Here is a 24,376-nt window from a genome sequence, read left to right on the forward strand (position 1 = left end):
GTCTAAAAAAGATGACTTGGAATCTCATGACACTCCAAGTTCTCAAAGAGCACTGAATCAAATAACAAGTGTTTTAGTACTGCTGAAAATCTTTATTTTAAAATAAGTATTCTGCCATTAATTTATTTTTGACCTTCCATTCTGAATATGCAAGCTGACTTCAGCAAAATATGATTTTCAAATTCATATTAGGATATTTAAAAATACAGTATTTAAACATCTCACCAAATATTAATTGTGCCTTATTCATGCCCAGTACTATGTAATTTTTACTATGCATGAAAATATAATTTTAAATGACAGCACTTGCATTTGGTCAAAGAAAAAAATTACAGGAAGGAACAACCATGTAATCTTTATGCTCGAAGTGTTACGAGATATTGTGGAAGATAAAAATACCAAAACTTTCAATACTTACTAGTTTATTTTGATCAAGATTATATAGGTGATGAAATTCTAATTCAAGCAAAAAAATTTTCTTTCTCCTCTGATTATACAGTATAATCACAAAAAATCAACTGGAGTCTTATTAATATCTATTACCAAAACCCCTATAAAAATAATACCAACACAGCAGCAGGAACTATTTACTGACTGAGAGTACGCTGTGTGCCTGGTACCGTGTTAAAGCACTTTACACACATATCTCGTATAATCCTTATAAGTAACACTAAGAGATAAGAAAGACTGGTACAAGAGGTTAAATACCTAAGATCACACAGCTAGTAAAACAGCAGGGTTCCACTGCAAAGACTCTTAACCATTATGCTATTCTGCTACATACTTCACATATGACTCCTGCTAGAGGGTCTAAAAAGCTAAGCAAAAACGGCCTGTCCTCTCTTCTATTCCATGCTTATTCTTCACCTTTTGCTAGGATCTCCAGGCATCACAACTGTTTTCTCACACTGGAGGGACGCCTGATGTCAGGTGCAAATAAAGAGAAGGAGAAGGAGAGGAAATCTGATCCCTCAGTTATTTTTTCTTCTCCTTTTCAGTTGCTGATGTCTGGGGGCCAGAAACTCAGAAAAGCTAAGAATTACTGCTTATCTCTTGCTCCTTTGGGCACTGAGACACATTTGTAAACAACAGGCAGGTGGCACTTAGAAATTATGTAAAAAGTGCTTCTTTTGAAGTACAATTTGATCATTGTTAGTAGTCAAAAGTAGCACCGCATTTACTCACTCTACTGGTTAGTCGCCTACTGTTTGGTGATGAGGTGGTAAAACTGATTTATCCAGCTGGTTCAGGTTTGTTTTCAGTTTTTACTGCTTAACTACAAAATTTGACTATTAAATTAACACAGATTTAAGAAGCCAAAAAAAAAAAATCTCTACCATACCTATATTCTAACACACCTCACAGAGTATCAGTGTATCGCTTAACATGACTCTCGGAAGACGGGTAATGTGCATCAAATACTAACAGGGGCCATTCTAAGTTTCGGCCAGGAACCTGTTGCTGCGCACTCCATCAGCACACACACACACGCCCTCCCCCAAGCACGATATAACTCTACACCTTACTACTTTCAAGATCCGATTTGCCAGAGAAGGAAGAAAAACGTTTCTGTATTTGCAGGAAGTGTTTCCCCTTCCTCCACCAGCAAATGTCTGAGCTAAAGGACAACTAGAGTGAAAGCAACTGCCTCCATCTGTTTATTAATCTAATTATTTCAACTTCTCACTGAAGCCTATAGATTCTCAGTCTGAATTTCACTTGAGAAAGTATCCTAAACGTTGAAAAATGAAAATAAATCAACGGCATCACAAAAAATAAATGTTAAGTAACAGAAAGCTATAACATTATATGCAAAATCTTAAATTCATGCTTGTATATGTTTTTAATTAAATGTTTAAAAGATACTAATTTATACAATAAAACTAATAAGGGTTGTTTGCTTCACTGTCATACCTAAAATGCTAGTAAAAACATATATTTGAATATAGATAATAGAATTAGCATGAGATTCTGATGGCAATGAGAATTTTCTAACATACTGGCAGATTTCCTTTGGGGAGCTACTCCACCCTCAAATAAGAAAGTTCTAGGAAAACTTTCAATCAAGACACCCTGCCTTGCACTAGCCAAGATAACCAAAGACCCTCTCTTATTGCAATCTGAATCCTGAAGGAAACAAACACACGCACACAAAGAAAATGACTGGAGCTGATTCACTTGAACTTCAGCACCCTGCAGAAACTACCCACTGATTCTTGTTCTCTAGATCCCAGAGGTGCTACGGTTCCTGTCCCTTCTACCACTTGATTCTTTAATTTTTTGAACTCACCTATAATATTCTGATACTTTTTTTTTTTGGTTTCAGTTAGTCAGAGTCAATTTTTAACCAAAGAATGCTAAGTGACAGAAAACCTACCACTAGCAAATGCTGCAGTGATAAAGTCGTTCCTGGGTTCTATGATGACTTCAGAATGCTCTATAACACCATGCCCTCTGTGTGCTTTGCCACCTGAACAAGTCAGGAGAGTAAAGGGATCCAAGAACAACTTTCTGTTAAAGAAAACAGGCTGAAAATTTTAGAGCTGTTCATAATCCATATTCATGGCCAGGCCTCACAAGAAAACAAAGTAGTTTTTGTGCATATAACATAATATAGCGGAGAGCATGTTGCTATAGATACCTTATTACTGAAGAGGGATCAGGGAAACAGGCTTGGGAGCTGTGTTTCTAGTCACACCACCGTGGGGGAGAGGCAACGTGTCTCCCAAGTAACCACCAACACGGAAGTAACCATCAGCACAGCTGCCTGAGCCCCCTGCACTGTAAAATGCTGTCTAAGCTTAGAAATGAATGAACAGAGAAGCCTGATCATACCTTCACATCTGCTGTTTAAAACTATTCCTTTATCAGAGATCTTTTCGTCTCCTGATAAGGCTAAAAAAAAAAAAAAAAAAAAAAAACTACAACCTTCTTCCTGGTAGATTTATGTAAAGGAGGGAAGAGAATGAATGACTCCTCTACACTGAAAAGAGAAAGCTAATAACTGGGCCAAAAAGACAAGTAAAGTTAATTTTTACAAAAATAAAATGAATTTCTTAATCAAAGTTCATAAGCATAACCCCAAATTTAAAGTATTTGTATGTCTGAGTGTCTTTAAGTACACACATTTAACAGTACATTTAAATCCAGTTATCTTCTCTCATCTCCAAATTTTATAACTTTTAAAATAACATTTCCTGTCTGAGTGAATGGCTATATCCAGTCAGTGGCCACACGAAAATATCCAGAGTCATCCTCACCACTTCCTTCTCTTACTATCACCCGTATCACTCTATCCCCAAAACCTGGATTCACAGTGGAATCCACCCACTTTTCTTCATCTTACCGCTCTAGTAGTTCAAGTGAGCAAAACTTTTACAACTGGTTTCTTCACAGTCACCCAATCTGCTTCCCATATACTACTGCCAGAATGATACTTTCAAAACCACAAAACTATTCACATCATCCCAATGCTTCAATGGATTGCCAATGTTCTTAGGATAAATATCAAAATCCCTAAAATCCTTGGATAGCAGCAGGGCCCATGAATGACTTTCTTCCTTGCTGAAGTTAATTTCTCTACCCAATCTTTTGATCTTACTGCTGCCTTTTACTTCACTCCATAATGTATCCTCTCTTCCTCAAAGCAATCAACAAACAAAAAGTCCTAGATTAGAAACAGTGAACTAAAATTTGACTCAATAAAAGAGCCTCACCTTTTTTGTTGGCAGCATTTTCATCTTATTTGAAATGAAACTTATTTTTAAGGCGTCAAAATCAATTTTTCTCTATAGTGAAAAACTGATTTTGAAGGCTTAAAAATAAGTAAGACTCAACCACTGGCTTATATATGGGCTCACCCACACTGCAAATAAGGCAACATATAAGTAAATATATGTTGACAAAAAGAAAGTACAAGTATTCTGGAAATAATTACTATAATCAGTTCCACAAATGTGAAGGTCCCTCACATGACAGTGCATTTCTAAGCAGGGACCATGATGCTGAAGAAGATCAAGAAGTGTTAACCTTCCTCAATAGAAATTCAATGCAGATGAAATCCCTAGGATCACTTCCCAAACAGACCAGTTTACTATGCTATGTTCCAGAACTCTAACACTAGGTTAATAGAAATTCTTGAGTCCAGTCCTCCTTAGCGTTGAAGAAACATCCAAAAGGCCACTCACTTGATAAATATTTACTGAGAGCCTAGGCATTAATACATGAGCTGTAGATACAATGATAAACAAAAACAATCATTACGTTGCTGCCATAATACTCCTTTGACAGAGAAAGCCATGTAACAGATCTTCATACAAATAAGTGGAAAGGACAACTATGATATCTGTCATGAAGGAAAGATACACAGTGCTTTGCAAGCATATAACGGGAACTGACCTGACCTATGGTCAGAAAAGCCTTCTCAGAAGAATCGTTTGTTAACATCTAAGAAATAACTAGATGTTAATCAGGCAAAAGAGGAACAATTCCAAGAAGGAACAGCAGGTACAATGGCCCTGAGGTTAGAGTAAACCATTGCACAAAAATAAAGAGGAAGATTGGTATGAGCTGATGCCAGAAAGGTAAAAAGAGAGACAGGTAAACCCTCATGAAGACTTATAGTACCTATTAAAATATGGCTTTTAATCCTGAAGCCAATGAAGATACAACAATACTTGGAAAATAGAAAAAAAAATTGAGGCTAGTGAATGCCTAACAGCTCCTCTCTTCTTTAGTGTTTGAGGCATCCTGGCTGCAACATGAGAACAGAATGAGGAGACGCATGAGTGATACAAAAACACAAACTAGGAGACCACTGCATAATCCAGGGAAGATACAGAAATAGTTGGACCAGGAAGGACGGTAGTGATCCGGAGATAAGAATTCCAGAGATGTGGGGGCTTCCCTGGTGGCGCAGTGGTTGAGAGTCTGTCTGTCGATGCAGGGGACATGGGTTCGTGCCCCAGTCCGGGAAAATCCCACATGCCACGGAGCGGCTGGGCCCGTGAGCCATGGCCGCTGAGCCTGTGCGTCTGGAGCCTGTGCTCCGCAATGGAAGAGGCCACAATAGTGAGAGGCCCGCGTACCGCAAAAAAAAAAAAAAAAAAAAAAAATTCCAGAGATGTTAGCAAGTGCAGTCCACAGGCCTTCACGACGTGTGGACACTTGCGGTGAGGGAGAAGGCATGAGTGCCAAGGCCTAAAATCCTGGCCTGGGCACTGAGGGCATGAGGAGAGAGAAGACGCTGTACGAGAACCTGATTCACCAAGGATAACATAATAAAGAGCCACTGAAAAATGTATAGAAGGATTGTCAAGTGGCACTGAGGGCCTATATATTACAAAGCATCAATAACAATAATAAATCTTAACTACTACTCTACATGCATATGAAAGGATGCAAAGTAACTAAAAATATACGGATAACATGGGCTTAAGAATCACTCATTCAGGGGCTTCCCTGGTGGTGCAGTGGTTAAGAATCCACCTGCCAATGTAGGGGACATGGGTTCGAGCCCTGGTCCTGGAAGATCCCACATGCCACAGAGCAACTAAGCCCATGCACCACAACTACTGAGCCAACGCCCCACAACTACTGAGCCCGCGTGCCTAGAGCCCGTGCTCTGCAACAAGAGAAGCCACCGCAATGAGAAGCCCGTGCACCACAACCAAGAGTAGCCCCCGTTCGCCACAACTAGAGAAAGCCCACGTGCAGCAACGAAGACCCAACGCAGCCACAAATAAATTAACTAATTAATTTTTTAAAAAGTCATCCATTCAATACTTTTCAAGCAACACCTATGTGCCCACTACCCTGTTCTCAGCACTGGGGAGATGGTGGAGGGCAACAAGATGTGCTTCCTACCTTCGGATCTTCATATTCGAAGAAAATTGTTAATGTAAACAAATAAATAAGATTACTAGCAGAAAAAAAAGTGGGAGGTCTTCCTGGAAAAGTAACCTTTAAACTGAGATCTGAATTTTGAGGAGCCAGTCTTATTAAGAGCAAGAGGAAGAATGATCCAGGCAAACAGAAATACAAAGACAACGGCCAAGAGGTTGAGAAGAACTTGACATGTCTGTAGAAAAACAGAAAAAAGCCAGTGAAGCAGAACTCTAGAGTAGAGAGCTGTCGATAGAAATCAGAGGGGCCCCTAATATGGATGGGAAAAAAATTCACAGTTTTATTTTCACCAACCTCTAACAGAAACTGACATTTCCTTCTTTCATGAATGAAGGCAACAAACCACAGTACTATTAATAACAGTTCTGACTTTGTCACCAACAGAAATCAAGTATTTTCATATCACATTACTCTTACAGATATCTTGAAATACTGTGTATGGTCATACTTTAAAATTCTGGAATTTATTAGATTTGTCCCTAGATCTTGTTATATAATGCATCAGTAAAAGCAACACGAAGTTCAATACCATGTCATAAAGTTATGTTTCTCAAAATTTTGATAATTTTATTTCAATAAATTAGTTTTGTTATCTTATGTATTTTATTTTATGCATTAAAAACATTATTCAGAGAGAAGAATCATAGGATTCGCCAGTCTACTAAATAAGTTCATGGCACCAAAAAAAAAAATATATTACGAACTTCTAATCTAGAATAAAAGACATATAGGACTCCTATCAACTAAATGCAACTATTGGTGCTTGTTTGGATCCTATTTCCAACAAATGAACTGCAAAAAAAGATTTTTCAGAAAAATCAAAGAAACTGGAAAATGAACTGTGTATTAGATGATACCAACAATTAATTTTTTTTTGTTATATGCAATAATGCCTACATTAAAAAAAAAAGTCCATGTTTTTTTAGAAGTGCAGAGTAAGTAGGAACAAAGTGTCAGTGTCTGGGTTTTGCTTCACAGTACTTCAGGAAAAAAGGGAGCTGTGGAACAGCTGAAGTAAAAGTGGTTAAAAAATAATTATAGAATCTGTGTGATGGGCAGATTTTAAAAATCATACACTATTTTCTCTAATTATACTTATGTTTGAAATTTTTCATAATTAAGAAAAATGGGGGGGGCTTCCCTGGTGGCGCAGTGGTTGAGGGTCCGCCTGCCGATGCGGGGGGCGTGGGTCGTGCCCCGGTCCGGAGGGATCCCGCGTGCCGTGGAGCAGCTGGGCCCACGAGCCATGGCCGCTGGGCCTGCGCATCCGGAGCCTGTGCTCCGCAGCGGGAGGGGCCACAACAGTGAGAGGACCGCATACCGCAAAAAAAAAAAAAAAAAAAAAAAGAAAAGAAAAATGGGGGGTGGAATTCAGTAACTGCTTTGCAAAACAGAGCCCCTTAGAGGGGAAGAAATTGCAAAGGGGCATTGTCTGTTGGAAGAAAATTAGAGAAAGATGCTCCTTTCTCTGGGCTGATGATGTCCTAGGCCAGGCCACCTAACTTGAGGAGGGTGCAAGCTACCTAAGGTGTTTTCCTCTTTCTTCCCCCATTACGTTCAGGGAAGACAGTAGGCATCATTAAAACTTGCTTTGACATTATTCATTATTCATCTCGTGAGTATGCACCACCTGTCTACTGGCATTTATTTCAAAGAAAAAATAACCTATTTCCCATTATATCAACTGTCCAGGCCTAGAAAATTAGCCTTTGATCAAACTAGCACATCCTGACGTTAGAAACAGTGATGGTTTAGGAAAAATAATAAGTTATAGTCTTAAGCTAATGAGCACTGATTGCGTTTAGTTTTCATACTCAGAAGAACCTGACGATTCAGAAGAACATGGTGGGGGAAAGGAGAGGGAAGCTAGGTAGTTGCAAATGCACGTAAACGATGCGTGCCAGGCCGCCGTCGTTTTCACGACTGGTAGAACGTTTAAAAATCTGGACGGGGTGGGGGGTGAGGGAATGCTGTACATATTTAAGCAATTGAACCATGCAAGATGGTTCCCAGGTTGTCAAAAAAATGACGGTAACCAAGAAGAAGCCCTCTCCATTTGTGTAATATTAAGAAGTGGACTGTACACCTCTCCAGCTTAGTGTATTTAAGGCAGGCTCTGCATCGGCAGGAAGGTGGGCTTGCTAATCTCTTCTCGGCAAGCCCGTTCCACCTTCCTGCTATCCTCACCTGTCATCTAACTCAGCACTCCCTCATCAACTGCTCCTCTGTCTTAGTAGAAGTGTTTTCTCAGCCTGACAGACAAAAAGCCTTATAACTCTGTTTCCCAAATATCATATGCTGTCACAAACCAGGAGGATGTCTTAGCAAAAACTGATACGTTCATTCATTAAGAGAAATTTTCTTTAAAAAAAATACCAAATGTCCATTCTATTTGGCTTTAAGCAATCAAAAGTTCCTGATTACAGGGGCTTCTCTGGTGGCACAGTGGTTGAGAATCCACGTGCCAAGGCAGGGGACACGGGTTCGAGCCCTGGTCCGGGAAGATCCCACATGCCGTGGAGCAATGAAGCCCGCGCACCACAACTACTGAGCCTGCGCTCTAGAGCCTGAGAGCCACAACTACTGAAGCCCGTGTGCCTAGAGCCCATGCTCCGCAACAAGAGAAGCCACCACGATGAGAAGCCCGCGCATCGCAACGAAGTGTAGCCCCTGCTCGCCGCAACTAGAGAGAGCCTGTGTGCAGCAAGAAAGACCCAACACAGCCAACAATAAATAAATTTTAAAAAAGTTCCTGATTACTGAAGTTTTATTAATAAAAATTTAATTCCTTCAGTACCAGGAGATAAATCTTACAGCTTCTCACTGCTGTCAGTCTAAAATCCAAATCCATCAGTAATAATTTTCATTTAATATTCCTGCATTTCCTAAGATAAATAGAAATAATAGTTTTAACTACAGTACACAGGCAATGGCCACTAGGCAAATGTCTCCAACATTTTTTAAATAAGTCAAACGCAACAGAATGAGATGTTAGTCCTAAAGCTGAATCAGTCATCTGTCCATCTAAAGAACTACATCGTATCCACTAGGAGATGGATTAGTCAGACACACCAACAGGATGAGAAGTCAAAGCCTATCTAAGCAGTGACCAAGACTAAAGGTTCCCTGGCCTTTGCAGTATATCTTCCTTTACTGAAGAGATGCAAATATCATTACCTCTGATCTCCAAGTAGCTTCTCTACTGGGAGAACGTGTATGTGCTGGATAGAGGAACTGAATGCCCACTGCCCTTGGATATTACATTTCTCACTCGAAATTAATTAATCAGCATTTAGCATTTCAAATGTTACTGTTTCATAAGCTTGAACAATGAATCAATCTCTCCCGGTATATTAATATTACCCAGTTTCTCAGCCGTTCTCTGGGCCATGGCAAACTACTAAGGAAATGCCACCCTATTAGGCAACTTGGGATCCACACAACTGATCTTTGCAGGGGAGAATAATGTTCTGCACAGGCGCTCAACACCAGCTTTGATCTGTTACATCACAAAGACAGTGGTGAAAATTCTTCAGGTACTTAGAACCAGACTGTATGTCTAGGGATTGGTCTTCAGTGATCTACAAGAGGGTTCCAATGTAAAATATAAATGTAATACTACCAGTGTGCCATACTGAAGCACGTTTTTGTAAAATCTACTAACCTGTAACCTTTACACTGATGTTTAAAGCTTTAAAAAAAAAACTATAAAAACTTTTCAAAAATACTAATAATGACTCAGGAAGTTTAGAAATAAATCAAATGTGTATCACAGGTCTCCCCAAAATTGGCATTTATTACCTTATTAGACGGTATTAAATCAATTGTATCTATTACATTTAATCCAGATAAAGAAAGAATGTTTCCCCAAACAATTTAAATAGTTAAGCTTTTAACATTTATTTTTCCTGTTAAAGTAACTTTGGGATGGGGGGAGGGGAGGATATCATAATATGTACTAAAGTTATTGATGAATTATAATGTATCCACAAAGTTACTATCAGAATGGTTGGTTATTATAACGTAGCTCTCCATGTTAAAAGCAAACAATTCCTAAGGACACTATGAAGTATTTTGTACAGCCTTTTAAAATAAATTATAATACTCCAATCATATCAGAAGCTGAATTTTTTTTGGGGGGGTGGCGTTTATAAAGAAAACTAAAAGCCTTCTACATAATAGAAGTTAAAATTCTTCTGAAAGGTCAAAGAGCTGCTTAATTTTAATTCTCAAACTTCGTATATTAAAATATATAAGGAACTGAATTTCAGGATGTTTATGGCAACACACATATAAGATAGAAATGACAAAAAGACACTGCAAGAAGACTGAAGCACCTATCTAAAATATCAAAATTAGGGGGCTTCCCTGGTGGCGCAGTGGTTGAGAGTCCGCCTGCCGATGCAGGGGACACGGGTTCGTGCCCCGGTCTGGGAAGATCCCACATGCCGCGGAGCGGCTGGGCCCGGGAGCCATGGCCGCTGAGCCTGCGTGTCCAGAGCCTGTGCTCCGCAACGGGAGAGGCCACAACAGTGAGAGGCCCGCGTACCGCAAAAAAAAAAAAAAAAAAAAAAAATCAAAATTAGGGGAGATAAATGATTAGTTTGATAGTGTCCAGAATTCACTGTTTGTAGATGACAATAAAATACTGAATTAACTCTTTCTGTCTTAAATGGTAATTTGTAAAAATGTTAAATTGACTTGATTTCAAAATAATTTTGTGTTTGATCTTATATACTTCTGCACAAACCTAAATGTTGAGGAACAAATGCTTTTTCAATAACATAAAATATGATGTCAACAACGAGACAATTACCTGAGTTCTATGGTATGACTTTTGTCTCCAATTAAAACAAAAATAAAAATCTTAAAAGCTTTAATTCCTTAGCATTTCAAATGAGCGTGTCTTCAACTTATTCACAGTAAAGCACCATTCTGAAATTTCAAAAAAAAACTTAGTTCTAAACAGTAAGATTTATCCGGACAAGAAGCAACTAAGAGTCTTTAAAAAACAGATATTTAGGGCTTCCCTGGTGGCGCAGTGGTTGAGAGTCCGCCTGCCGATGCAGGGGACACGGGTTCGTGCCCTGGTCCGGGAAGATCCCACATGCCGCGGAGCAGCTGGGCCTGTGAGCCATGGCCGCTGGGCCTGCGCGTCCGGAGCCTGTGCTCCGCAACGGGTGAGGCCACAACAGTGAGAGGCTCGCGTACCAACCAAAAAACAGATATTTAAAATAAACGTGGGAACAGTCACTCACAGAGGAACAGGAGAAGCAGGAAAGACAAGAAGAACAACACTAAAAGAAACATCCATCAAGAAAAAGACCTGGAAAAGAAACCAAAACTTAGAATTAAAGATCAAATGAGGTTGGCAGGGTGTGGGACAGAGGGGAGGGGAAGGGATGAACTAACTACACAATCCAATGAGTATTAAGAGAAAAGCACTAAGACACTAAGAAAATAAAATGTGAATGTGGGATTTATACAAAAGATTAGAAATTCATTGAAGATTTAAATCAATTTATGAAGACCTAGAAATTGAAAGAGCAAACTAAAACTCAGCCAACAACAGCCAACAGAAAAGTACCCAACAAGAAAATATCTAAATACCCAATTACAGTATGTAATTAATATACTGTTTTTTAATTATGAACAAACGGATTCAAATCATGTCATGATATTAAATATTAATCTTTTTTCCTCAAATTAATGAAGAAAAATATATAAAATAAAATCATGTCTAAGTTAAAGAACAGCAGTGGTTAGTCTAAAAATACACTGAGAAGTTAGAACTTAAAAGTGATGAAATATGTTCAATAATGATATTAATTTTGTTAAAACTGAATAAAGCTGTAGTGATGAAGGTAAATAGAAATTAGAATAAAAGACTATATTGTAGTATGTCCAAGAGAGAATATTAAATTGAATGAAAATTAAAGTTTGGTTTTGTGCACATCTGAGTCATGTATATAACTGCAGCATTTCATATGGAACTACAGTGAAAAGAATTTATATAATCAAGCTGAAATTTCATAGTATAAATTTTTATCGTATTAACAAAATACCATTATATTTCCAAACTGGCTTCTGTTTTCTCCTGTTCTCACAATAACCAATAATAAAACACTTTGAAACAAAGTGATGTTAACATTATTATTAAAAATTATACAATGGTTTTCTAAATTACTTCTAACATACGTGTGAAGAATAACTTTGTCTATGCTTCTTTCAAAATAAGTCTCAGAAATTGTGTGATCATGGCATTAAATATATGGTCACTGGTAGAATAATTTTAAAAGGTATGTTACAGGCATTATTAAAATTTTAAGGCATTTTGGATAAACCGATAATTATTCTTTAATGAAATGCAAAGCTAAATTAATGGAGTTTAACTGTATATGCTTACTCCAAAAGCACCATCCATTGTGCAATGGATTGTCAATAAATCTCAACAAGATCCATAAACTGAAAGCAACAGTATAAAAAAGCAGTATTATAAAAATAACTTTTACTTTATAGGCATTAAAATTCTCTGACAATTATTAATATGATCTGAGCTATTATTCATTTTTTCTAAGTATATCAGCATCAAAATGCTGATCATATGCTGACAAAATATTAATGTAAACTGAGATTTTAATACCTTTAAGAAGGTATCAATGTAAGGAGATTAATACCCACCCAAATAAGTGTTCACTCTACATACCACCCAATTGTTTTTTATTTTCTAATTAATTTTTTAAAATTTTTATTGGAGTCTAATTGATTTACCATGTTGTGTTAGTTTCAGGTGTACAGCAAAGTGAATCAGTTATACCTATACATATATCCACTCTTTTCTTTTTTTTTTTTAAAGATTTTTTTCCCATAAAGCCCATTACAGAGTATTGAGTACAGTTCCCTGTGCTATACAGCAGGTTCTTATTAGTTATATATTTTATATATAGTAGTGTGTACATGTCAATTCCAATCTCCCAATTTATCCCTCCCCCCACTTATCCACCCAACTAATTTTAAAAAGTGTGGATGAACAGAAGCTCTGTATTATTCAGTGTAAAAAGTTCATAACTACAATTAATTCAGTGCTACAAAAAGCACTGAAAGAACAATGCTGAACTAGGTACACCTGTGCACATTTGAAACCCTGAAGACCTCAGAGGAGGTTATTATAATACCACTTTTCAGATGAGAAAACCGATGCCTAATTTGCTGCAACAAACAGGCAAAGAAATCATAATATTGTATGATTACAATATTCTTCTCTCTTCTTCTGTCTCCCTTATATGGAGGTATGCGCCAAATCTACAACGAGCACAACATTATAAAAAAAATTTTTTTAACCCAAAAATCTGGAAAAATCACTTGGGGAAAACTACTATAAAAGGGATAGAAGGGAAGTTTTGAGTACAGAGAAACAACATTGTCCAGTTTAGTGATGAAATCTTAGAAAAGTCTATGAAAATGCAGATATAATAAAAAAATGAACTATGCACAAAATACTAATATGTTAACAGTTAAGTATTACTTCATGTAACAGACAGTAAAAGTATAAAGTTGACTTTCAAAAGCTTAAGACATATAACGAGTTACTGACAGAAAACACACAATGTTTGGTTTGTTTAGGGGGTACACCTTTATGTTGGTCAGGCTGACATAGGACAGAACCACCCCAGTTCCCTGAAACAGCAAGAGAGGCAACAAGTTCTGAAAATTATTTCAAGTGTAATATAATATTCTCGAGCAAAATAATATGCCAATCTAAATGTAGAATGCAACAAATTATAAATTGTAGAAGTAATATTCCTACTTATAATTCTGTGACCATATATTAAAATCTCAACAGTTACATACTTTTTGGATCAAAGTAAATAATTTAAATCTAAGTAAATGACATTTCTTCCTATATATGAGCCCTAACAAGTAAATGGAAAAGCCTAACTAGCTAAGCTGTCACACACTTAAAACGATAATGTCTTTGTAGCAATTTTCTCTCCAAGGATAAAGAACTTTACCTTAAGATAAACACACACAGCTAGAGTAAAAATATCCCAGTTACTGGAGAAGAAAAGGGTTCTCATAATGTTTAAGTAAACTAGTCTTCATAGCTTTGAATGAAAATTGTATCATTAAACATGTAATATCAAGTTCATCACTGAAGCTACAGTTGCCTACATTTACACATATGACAAGCTGAGATTATACATAAAATTATAAATTCATAATAAAAGTAGCCATTATTTATCTGTTGAGTCCTTTTTGTGTTGAGCACTTTACACAGTGCCTGTTTCACTCATCAATAATACTGTAATATAAATTCTAATGTCTTTATTATAAAATAAAAACAAGACCACTGATAGAAAGGTTACATAACCTTCTCAACTTCATTAGTGGTGGAATGAGTGGAAGAGCTGAGATTCAAAGCCAGGACTGACTTCAAAGCCTTAAATCTGTGTTTCCAAGTGACTGACTTCTCTTTAACAAGCTAGCACTGCCTCTATTTAGAGCAGGGATTTCATACTGAAAGGCCAATAGGGCCTAAGAAGGTGGTGTAAATAAGTGAAGAAGGCGACAGAAAAGACCAGAGTGGCGAGGCCTGAGGCTACCGGGGGAACACGTCCCAGGTGCGGAAGGTGTCCTGCTCAGGGGACGTGGGTCTGCCACGCTGGACTGTGGGCCCAGCGCCCAGTCATGCCAGAGGCCTCTCAAAAGAAGCTGGAAATCCAGCCTGCTTACGTGACATACTCTGATTCTTTAAGTGTTGGTGAGTAAAATAAACCCTGGAATTACTACTGCGGTAAGCGTGGGGCCACATTTAGACTGGCACAAAGAATGGCCCCAGAAGCGTGCAGAGAGGCCCTGGCACGCACAGACAGGCAGGCTGTACCTACCTCTAGAAAGAAACTTTCCCAGAGGCATCCTTCGAGTCCACACAATCACCAGTCTCCTTCCAAATCTTTCTAAGTGCCATGCTCTTCCCACCAGGGCATCTACTCCTGCCTTCTGTTCACTCTCCCTAAAATGCACTTTCCTGCAATCTTCAAGTCAGCCTCTACTCAAACTCTGGATCTCACTTCAAGTACTACCTCCTCAAATGAAGTGTTCCGACTCCCACAGAAAATCCTCCAACTTTAGGTTCTCACGGCTCAATGCATCTGCACACACGTGGCACAGTCATAATTTCACATCTGAGTGACTGACTGATGTGTCTCTCCTCCAACAGACCATTAAAAAAGCCCATACGCATATGTCTGGTTTTCTTCATCTTCGATGTCCCTGCACCTAGCATGTACATGGCATACAAAAGTACTCAAGAAATATCTGCTGAAGGAAGAGTAGAGGGAGGGAAGGGAAGGAGAGTCTTGAGTAACAACGTCTTAATCAGCTACCTCCATCTCCTCCTGGCCCCGGCTCTAGGCCCACCTCCAGAGAGCACTGGTACTAGCACACTCCCGTAACATTTCAAGCAGGGATGAACACGTTAACTGACCACCAAATGAGAACGAAGCAAGCTTTATAGAACAGGGAATGGGGCGGTTACTGATGTATGTATTCCTGCTTAAGAATGTAACTTGGAGGAGACTGAGATTCTGGATCCTTCTCAAAAGTGAAAGTTGACAGTGATAATATTAGACCTCTAACACAGATACTGAAAATCCACCCAAGTTTACTTACTATCAAAAAAATGGTTTCCCAAAAGAGATCATAAGAACTACGATGTCTGTTGGAGTCTCTTCAAATAACGACCTTAAAGGGAAGCTTCTGATCTGTATGATTTCAGAGTGCAAAAGGTTTCCTCAAAAATGAAGACAGCAAGGTTATCGAGAGTCAATGATATTCAGTAAGAACAGAGGAAAGAATAAACAGAGGCTAGAACACGTGGCCTTTCCACGTGAACATCAACAAGCTAGATTGGGAGATTAAAATAAAGTAGTTCTTGATAAAGGATTTCCAAATCTTTATAAATAATAACAATGAACTATGATCATATCTTTCTTATTCCCTCTCCGGTGGAACCACAGATAAGTTCCTTGCTACTACCTAACAAAAAAAGGTCTTCATCATCTCCCTTATTTACTATACAATGAAAAGCATTATCAAGTGGCATTTTCTTAGTCTAAAACGGCCCCTTTCACTGAAGGAATACATGAAAATATATTCTGATGTCCCCCATACTGAACGGTTTCTACTCCCAAACCACGACTCCTAAGATAGCTTCAATTAAACTGATTCTATGCAACTCTGGTTCTTTGCAGTATTCTCAACAGAAGGGAGGAGAGGGGCAAACTTGGGGGTTAAACAAGCTTGGGAAAGAGTCCATACTCCTGTGTTCCAATTAAGAGATTTATAGGGGCTTCCCTGGTGGCGCAGTGGTTGAGAGTCCGCCTGCCGATACAGGGGACACGGGTTCGTGCCCTGGTCTGGGAAGATCCCACATGCCGCGAAGCGGCTGGGCCCGTGAGCCATGGCTGCTGACCCTGCGCGTCCGGAGCCTGTGCTCCGCAACAGGAGAGGCCACAACAGTGAGAGGCCCGCGTACCGAAAAAAAAAAAAAAAGAGAGAGAGATTTATACATTAAAAACGATGAGATTCCTATACCACAAAATCTGCTTAATCCAGTATTTCTTAAACATTATAGAACCCAAGTGACATATTTTGGGGGAAGTGTCCCAACCCAGGAAAGCCCTCTAACTACTCTTAGAGGTGGTGTGTCTCTGTATTTCTTGGCACAATTCAAAAGCTATACTTTACAAACTTGTAACTTTAAGGTACCTGAGCTTCTGTTCCTATAATAAACTTCAACAAATTATTATCTTTACAAAGTGTTACAAAATATACTGCCTGGGCCCTTATTTCTATAGATTTCAATAACTTATGGTTCTTATGAAATATTATCAAAACACATACCCCTTCCTTCTCTGTAACAGATACAGAAAAAAACTCATTTGTATGAAAATTTTCTAGTCTGCATAATGTGACTTATTAATTTAGTCTAACATCTGAGAGAACTCTGGTGTCTTGAACTTAAAAGACATGCAGATCAATCCTAATGCAGATTGAAACTAATCTTTGTAACTCTGTACATCAACCAGGCATATCAAAACCCTGAAGAACAATGGTAGCAGAGCTGCACATAAATTAGAAAGGAAGTCACATCTGTGCAACAAAGCCTTTAACATACTCTTAACTGCTTGGTATGTCTGGGTGGATCTCATAACAGAAACTTTCTTAACTGGAGAATGAGGTAGAAAGTTGGTGAAACTTGCAAGCTCACAAACAGGTAACAGTTTCAAAAGAAAAAAAGAGGAGGAAAAAACATTACACTGAAAGGATAAGTTTGAGATTCAACTAAAAAGAAACAATTATCAGAGTAATTTCAAAGCTTTCAGGTTCAAAGTTCTCAATAACAACTGCTAAATGAATCAGGCCACAAGCAGCACAGAGATGCAAACTGGGCATTAAAATATTGGAAGTACTAACAATTTGACCATTTCTAGTCTTTCTGCTGCGTTCCTACACAGTGTCTTTTTGTGATTAGTTCTGTAAAATCACACACCATAGAACTGTTCGCCTCTTATAAGTATATTTAGGAACAAAGACTTTGATAAGGAAGTAGAGCCTTATCATTCACACATTGTTTAATTAAGAAGCTGTCCTTGGATTTCAGAAAAACTGTTCTGTAAAAAGCATCTATTAAAAACTATCACTGATTTTACCAATTGCTCGGAAGCTCAGTAATGAAATCAATTTCATGGCATTTTAGATGAGACAAAAGTAAAACCAACAGCAGCAACAGTTAACCACAAAAAAACTTATTTTGATGGCTACACCAGGGTAACAACATCAGTTCCATAATTCACTTGGGGAATGGCGAGGAGGCAAGTTCTGACCCCAAGAAAAGGTCAATAAATAAATCTTTAAAAATTTAAGTTCAATCTTACAGCTATGAGTTACCTTTTGAAGTCAGGAAGACCTAGGCAGATCTCATAAAATGGGTGTACCTAACCTTTTACCACCTTCCCCTCACCCACTCGACTCTGGAGACACTGGCCTGCGTGCTGCTGTATGGGCCTCAATCCTGACCCTGCGTGTCTTTCATGGAATGCTTGTCACCAGGCTCTGGCTCAACTGTCACCTCCTCAGAGAGGCCTCTCTCACTCCTTTCTGTAAAGAGTCCTATCTGGCTTATTCACAGCAACAACCCTTGCAACCAGAACACGGTCTGACACAAATACTCATAAGCACTTGTTGAATGAATAATGCGTCCACGTACAGTTTCAATAATACAAAAACAAATCTGATGACAATTTAAAAATAAGTGTTTTAGCAAAATACATATAAAGACAAATATCAGTGCAGAAACTAAAAAAAGAACAAAGACTCACAGATAACAAAGATTATTGCATAGATTAGTGGTTACCAAAGGGATAGGTAGTTGCGAGGTGAGTGAAATGGGTGAAGGGGTCAGCTGTATGGTGTATGGTAACTAGACTTGTGGTGGTGATCACTCTGTAGCATACACAGATGTTACTACAATGTTGTACAACTGAAACTTATTTAAAAAAAAACGGGCCTTGGTCAGATCACCTAGAAATGACCATCTTTAGGACATTAAAAAAAAAAAAGAAAGTTTGCCAAAAGTGAGCCAAAGGCTTATAATCATGGACGTCATGTATTTGGCTGTGTCAAGTATGCAACTTGCAGCATGACATCAATCACTGCAATCTGTCTTTTTAGAGCGTAAAGCGTTACTTTTTTTTTTTTTTTTTTTTTTTGTGGTATGCGGGCCTCTCACTGTTGTGGCCTCTCCCATTGTGGAGCACAGGCTCCGGACGCGCAGGCTCAGCGGCCATGGCTCATGGGCCCAGCCGCTCCGCGGCATGTGGGATCTTCCCAGACCGGGGCACGAACCCGCGTCCCCTGCATCGTCAGGCGGACTCTCAACCCCTGTGCCACCAGGGAAGCCCAGCGTTACATTTTAATAACATGAGATATCATGGCAAAGAACTCTCCCAAATTGAATCTCGTAACTCCTCACTGACTTTAAATTCTCTAACCAGGTAGCATACAATCTACTTGCAAGTTAATCAAAGCAGCTTTTCTTTACACTCAGTTTAAAAAAAAAAAGACACCCATGAATCAAATAATCACCCCACAGCTCTGTCAGCACAACTGGTCATTAAAGATAAATGTATGAAATTGAAAATGTTGGAGAACAAAGATTTCCTTCAACATCTGCTACTCACATAAAATGAATGGAACAAAAGAACCTCTGCATTCAGAGTGACTTACCGTTACAGACTTCAGCGTCATACCATGATAGGTGCCCATAGTGTCAATTTTGAAGCCTTCCGTTTCTATAAAGAAAGGGAGGTTACCATTAGACTTTACATATTTCATGATAAAGAACAAACCTAAAGTAATAATCTACATTATATCTGACAGTTCAACAGAATGACAAAGCCTTGAATCTACTATAGATATAAAGTTAAATTATATACTTGTGAAGTTAGAAACTTTAAAAGGAGTACTGGTCTCCAAAATACATTCAATACACACCAATGAGCCCAAAATGCAGAAGCTGGTTAGGACTCTAAAACCATGTTCAACGGTCATATAGTTGGTTGGAAATATCAAAAATTAGATTGAATAAAATACTTTATAACCCCCAAATTATTTAGTCCTAATATTCAACTACAGCACCACTAAAAGCATCTAACACCATGAGACCTCCTTAACTTATAAAAAGCTGTGTTCCAAAATTACAATCATCAGCATATGTTATGTAACTCACAGAAAAGCAACGTTGTAAATAGCGACAGGGACTCCAGGACAGAGGCCCAATATACCTTTCTGTGATGGGTCAGATATTAAATATTTTACACACTGCAAGCCATATAGTCTCTGTCACGACTCCTGAATTTTGCAGTTGTGGTGCAAAAGCAGGATGAACAACATATGTAAACAAATGAGCACAGCCTGATTTGGCCCAAGGCGGTTCAGATTTGGTCTGTGGGATCTAATTTGTCAACCCCTACTTTATATAATTCGTCCCAAAAGAAAAACATTGCAGTGGATAAAAGAACACATTACTGTCTTTCTACACCATGGATTCAGTACATGCCTTTATCCAGCAAATGAAACCAGCACACAAAATTCACTGTATAAAGACAACAAACCCTTTAATAAACTTAAATGGAGATTTCAGATTATGCAGGAAAAAAATCGTAAATGATAAACTTCTAGTTGCCTCTAACCCATTTTTTCACGAATGAAGTCAAGATAAATGAAGATCCCAAGAGAAGTTGCGCTGACATTAGGCACCCCTCACTAGCCATCTTACTGATGCGGAAATGGTTCACTATTGAATTAGCCGTGTTAGCTATCACAAAACAAGTCCTCACATGCCTACTCTAAAATCTATGCTTCCCAAGTTCTCAATGTATACCTTTATAAATGGGGAAATATGATTTTATATATAGAATTTCCATTCTAAAATAAACTTCTGAGAAACAGAATTAAGGCTACTAGCAGTAAATATTTATAGATAGCTTATTACATATACCAGTTACTATTCTGGGGACTTCATTAACTAGTTTAATCCCCACAATAACACTAAAAGATAGGGACTACTACTAACGCTACTATTAGTATTGTAATGACACACAGGAGGAAACTGAAAGAGACTGCACTTAAAGTAACTTATCAAAATTATTCTGTAAAATGCTGGACAGTATTTTTAGGCTTTGAAGGCCACACGATCTCTGTCGCAATTCAAACTGCTGTCACAGCACTAAAGGAGCCACAGGCAACACAAAAATGAATGAGTGTGGCTGTGTTCCAACAATACTTGATTCACGAAAACATGTACATGGTGGCACAGACTTGGCCTGCAGACGTTAGTTTGCCAACCCCTGCCCCGAACACCAGGCCACAGTGCCTCTCAAGTTCAGCACGGCCACGGTAAGGGGAAGACCAAAATTAAGTAACTTGCCTTCTTTTCCTTTGAATCTTTCCTGGTCGTACCTGTTGTAGGCAGCTGGAATAGGCTGCTTGGTACGCAATGTGGGATCCTGTAGAAAAATATAATAACTATGAGTTACATGTCAATATTGTTTAAATTGTTACTTAATACTCATAATAAAAAAACACAATAAGGGTATTGTTTTCTAAGCCTTCTTCTTCTCAATATTTGAGCCAATAAGACAAAAACAAGGAGTAGACAAAAGTGGGGAATCATCTGAAGCTGATTTTCAAGATACTATTTACTGCTAGAAAATTACCATCCCTGCCAGGGACAAGGCAAAGGACCCCAAGTAAACGTGCACAAAGGCACAAAGCAAAATTCTTAGACATTGCAGAAATAAAATCGGTGTACTTAGTAATTTCATTCTAATTACTTAAATTTCTTCACAAATTAATAAACTGTCTCCAGTCATGAATTATTTTTCTTTAACAAAAAAAAATTTTTAATGCAAAGCTTATTGGGCTGACACTTTGGAGCCTTTTAACTGAATTATTCCAATTATTAATCCTTATATTAAATAAATAACAATGACAATAAACCCATGTATCAATGTACAGTGTAAAACTGAAGCTAACAAAGGTGTTTTTTAAAAATACTGAGAAAAACTTGCTAATCTAATGATGTATAATTTAATTCAAAAATACTTTATATAAAACTCAGTCTGTAATAATCTAAAGAAGCAGATTTAAAGAATATTCCCAAAATTGCTTGGGAAATTCATGGTATTCATAAATACTGAAATATGCTTCATTTCGTTACAACAGGATGCTACCGCTATTATTATTCCAAATAAAAGATACTCATTCAAGACTGTCACTAGGTATACACTTCTATTGTGAAATGCCAAACATTAAAATTTTCAAGTATTTTAATGATTATGGAAACACAGAGAATATTCAGTCAAGAAGATAATGGCCGAACTGTTTTAAGATTTGACATAAGTTTCATGCCAGCTGCTATTCAAGATGTCAACCAATTCATGACCATAGGCGCCCTGTGTTTCACCATAACGTCACCTGCCCCACTACCTGTCTGACTCATCTGTATGTCCCGTTAGACTACAAGCTCAAAGGGGCTTTCGTTCTTGTCCCTCCTGTATCCTTGTCAGCAAACTGCCTGACAAATAAGAGGCACTTAAAAACTTGCCAGAAAGTCACCTCAAGTGTTCGTCTAAATACCGGCAAAAATTCACTACCTCTAAAAGGGTAAACACCAAGGATTTCATGAACAAATAAAACTACTAGTTCTTGCAAAGACTGCATTAGTACTCTACCAAATTTTGACATACTTTCAAAAATTCTATATAAAAAGATTTTATTTGCATATTATTTTTCCTTTGCTGAACCTTATGAAACTGGCTTCATAGATTTCACTTATATGTGGAATCTAAAAAAGAAAACAAATCAACAAACCAAACAAAACAGAAACAGACTCACAGATGTAGAGAACAAACTGATGGTCACCGAAGGGGTTGGGGGGAGTTGGGGCAAAATACGTAAAAGGGATTAAGAGGTACAAAATTCCAATTACAAAAAAATTAAGTCACAGGGATGCAATGTACAGCATAGTGAATACAGTCATTAATACTGCAATAACTGTGTATGGTTAACAGACGGTTACTAGACTTACGGTTCTGATCAATTTGTAATATATATAAATGCAGAATCACTATGTTGTGTACCTGAAACTAATATAACATTGTATGTCAACTATACAATAAAGAAGCAAATAAATACTCTAAGATGTTTTCAAAATTACAACACGGAATAATCGCTTTCATTAAAATTACTACATAAGCAGCAAAACATTCTTACCACAGGTGCCGCATTTGGGGCCGGTCGCTGTTCAGGTGCACGCCCTTCTTCTCTGGCTTTTACTGATTGAAGAATTGCAAAAATATTCTTGGAAAAATTCTGAAACAAATGGATTTTAATTATTAAGTCTGCTTAAAATTAAATATCCAAAAGCAGTAAGTTTACTTAATAAACAATTTCAGACTCAGTTTTCTTCCTATCAATTCTTCCCTACTACATCATAATGAGGTATGATTACTACACAAGTAAGTAAGAATCAACTGCTACTAGGAAATTCACCCAAAGACCAATTATTATAAACCCCGTGTCACTCACTTATTTTCATTTTACTTAAAGTGCATAACTGGCTATAAATTCATTCATATTCTCCATTTATTCAAATATGTAACCAGGAAACAAGTTAATATTAAAAAAAATAAAAATATGGCAGATTTGTTGCCAAGGGGGCTTCTTAATTCTAAAAGAAATTAATCCTTCTGAAAGAAATCAACTACTATATTCTCTTCTAGGTATAATAAACTCCAGTGCTAATTTCAGACTGCTATAATTTTTATGAGATGTTGAAAGTTTTAAGATACTGTTTGTTAGGACTCAACATGCACTTTTCAAAGTTTTTAAGTTGGAATGCAATTTAAAAATTTAACTTAACTTTTGCACGAACAACCTTAGCAACACTGAACAAAGCTGACGAATCTGACTCCTCCTTCCTTCATGAAATATTCTTCTTTTACCTGAGTCTCTCCCTCAGTTCCCTTGGGGCTCTTCTAATTCTGCCTGTCAATCACTTATCATTTTAAGCAACATGTTATGACTATAAGCCAAACACCTCGCTTGGCACTCAGACACAATGACAACTAAGAGAGACGTCGTCCCTGTCCTCGTGAACCTCAAGTGGTTTCTCTTCTCTATACAATTAAGAATACTGTTTCTTTGGCTTGGACAGCTTGTCCCTCCTAATTACTTTTTACTATTTAGGTATCATTCTCTCGTCGTGGTTCTAGACCAAGTTAGCTGCCCTTCTTGGGTAGCATCCCTATAATGTCATATGTCACAATTACTGCTTATTTAATTATCTCTCTCCTATTAAAGAATATAACCTCTGTGAAAGCCAGGACCAATGCATCTCTAGTGAGTGCCCACCACGTGCCTGGCTGGTAGATGCTGAATAAATATTACACAAATAAACATGTATACAAAAGGAGAGATAGCCTGAAACATAACTTTAACCATTGCCCCACTAATAGTACTTACAAGTTCCTATAATTCTTTAGGACAGCAAACAAATGTCTCACAACCCCTTCCCACTCTCGAGAATTACGGCACACCCCAAAGAGTTTTATTATATAGGTTACAATATTTATCACATTAGAAATTTAAACTAAAATATTTTAAAAATATTAATTCCTACAAAAATGAGGGAAAAAATATTCCACATAAAAATAACTTGTTTTTATGAAAAAGTATTTTCCAAAATGCACAAAAAGTAAGGACAAGGAAGAGTGGCACTATGTTAAATTTAGGAAACTGTTAAGGTCTCAGTAGCAAAAAGAAACCTCTCAAATTCTAATTTTCTCATGAAAGTTCACACTTTATTACTGGCAACAAATACTGTCAGTTCCATTTCTTGAATGAA

General features: G+C 37.7%; 1 protein-coding gene across 1 annotated transcript in view; it reads right to left on the reverse strand.

The window, feature by feature from the left end:
* Positions 1 to 24,376, reverse strand: part of CDC73 (cell division cycle 73) — a 92,211-nt gene that overhangs the window by 50,801 nt on the left and 17,034 nt on the right. Inside the window, exons 8-10 of the mRNA XM_082648736.1 lie at positions 22,744 to 22,842; positions 20,897 to 20,975; positions 19,195 to 19,259 (exon numbers count right to left, since the gene is read on the reverse strand). Of these exons, the coding sequence (XP_082504862.1) occupies positions 19,195 to 19,259; positions 20,897 to 20,975; positions 22,744 to 22,842 (243 nt within the window). The remainder of the gene's footprint in view (positions 1 to 19,194; positions 19,260 to 20,896; positions 20,976 to 22,743; positions 22,843 to 24,376) is intronic.

Source organism: Grampus griseus, assembly GCF_964374135.1.
Source record: "Grampus griseus genome assembly, chromosome: 1".
Taxonomy (NCBI): Eukaryota; Metazoa; Chordata; class Mammalia; order Artiodactyla; family Delphinidae; genus Grampus; species Grampus griseus.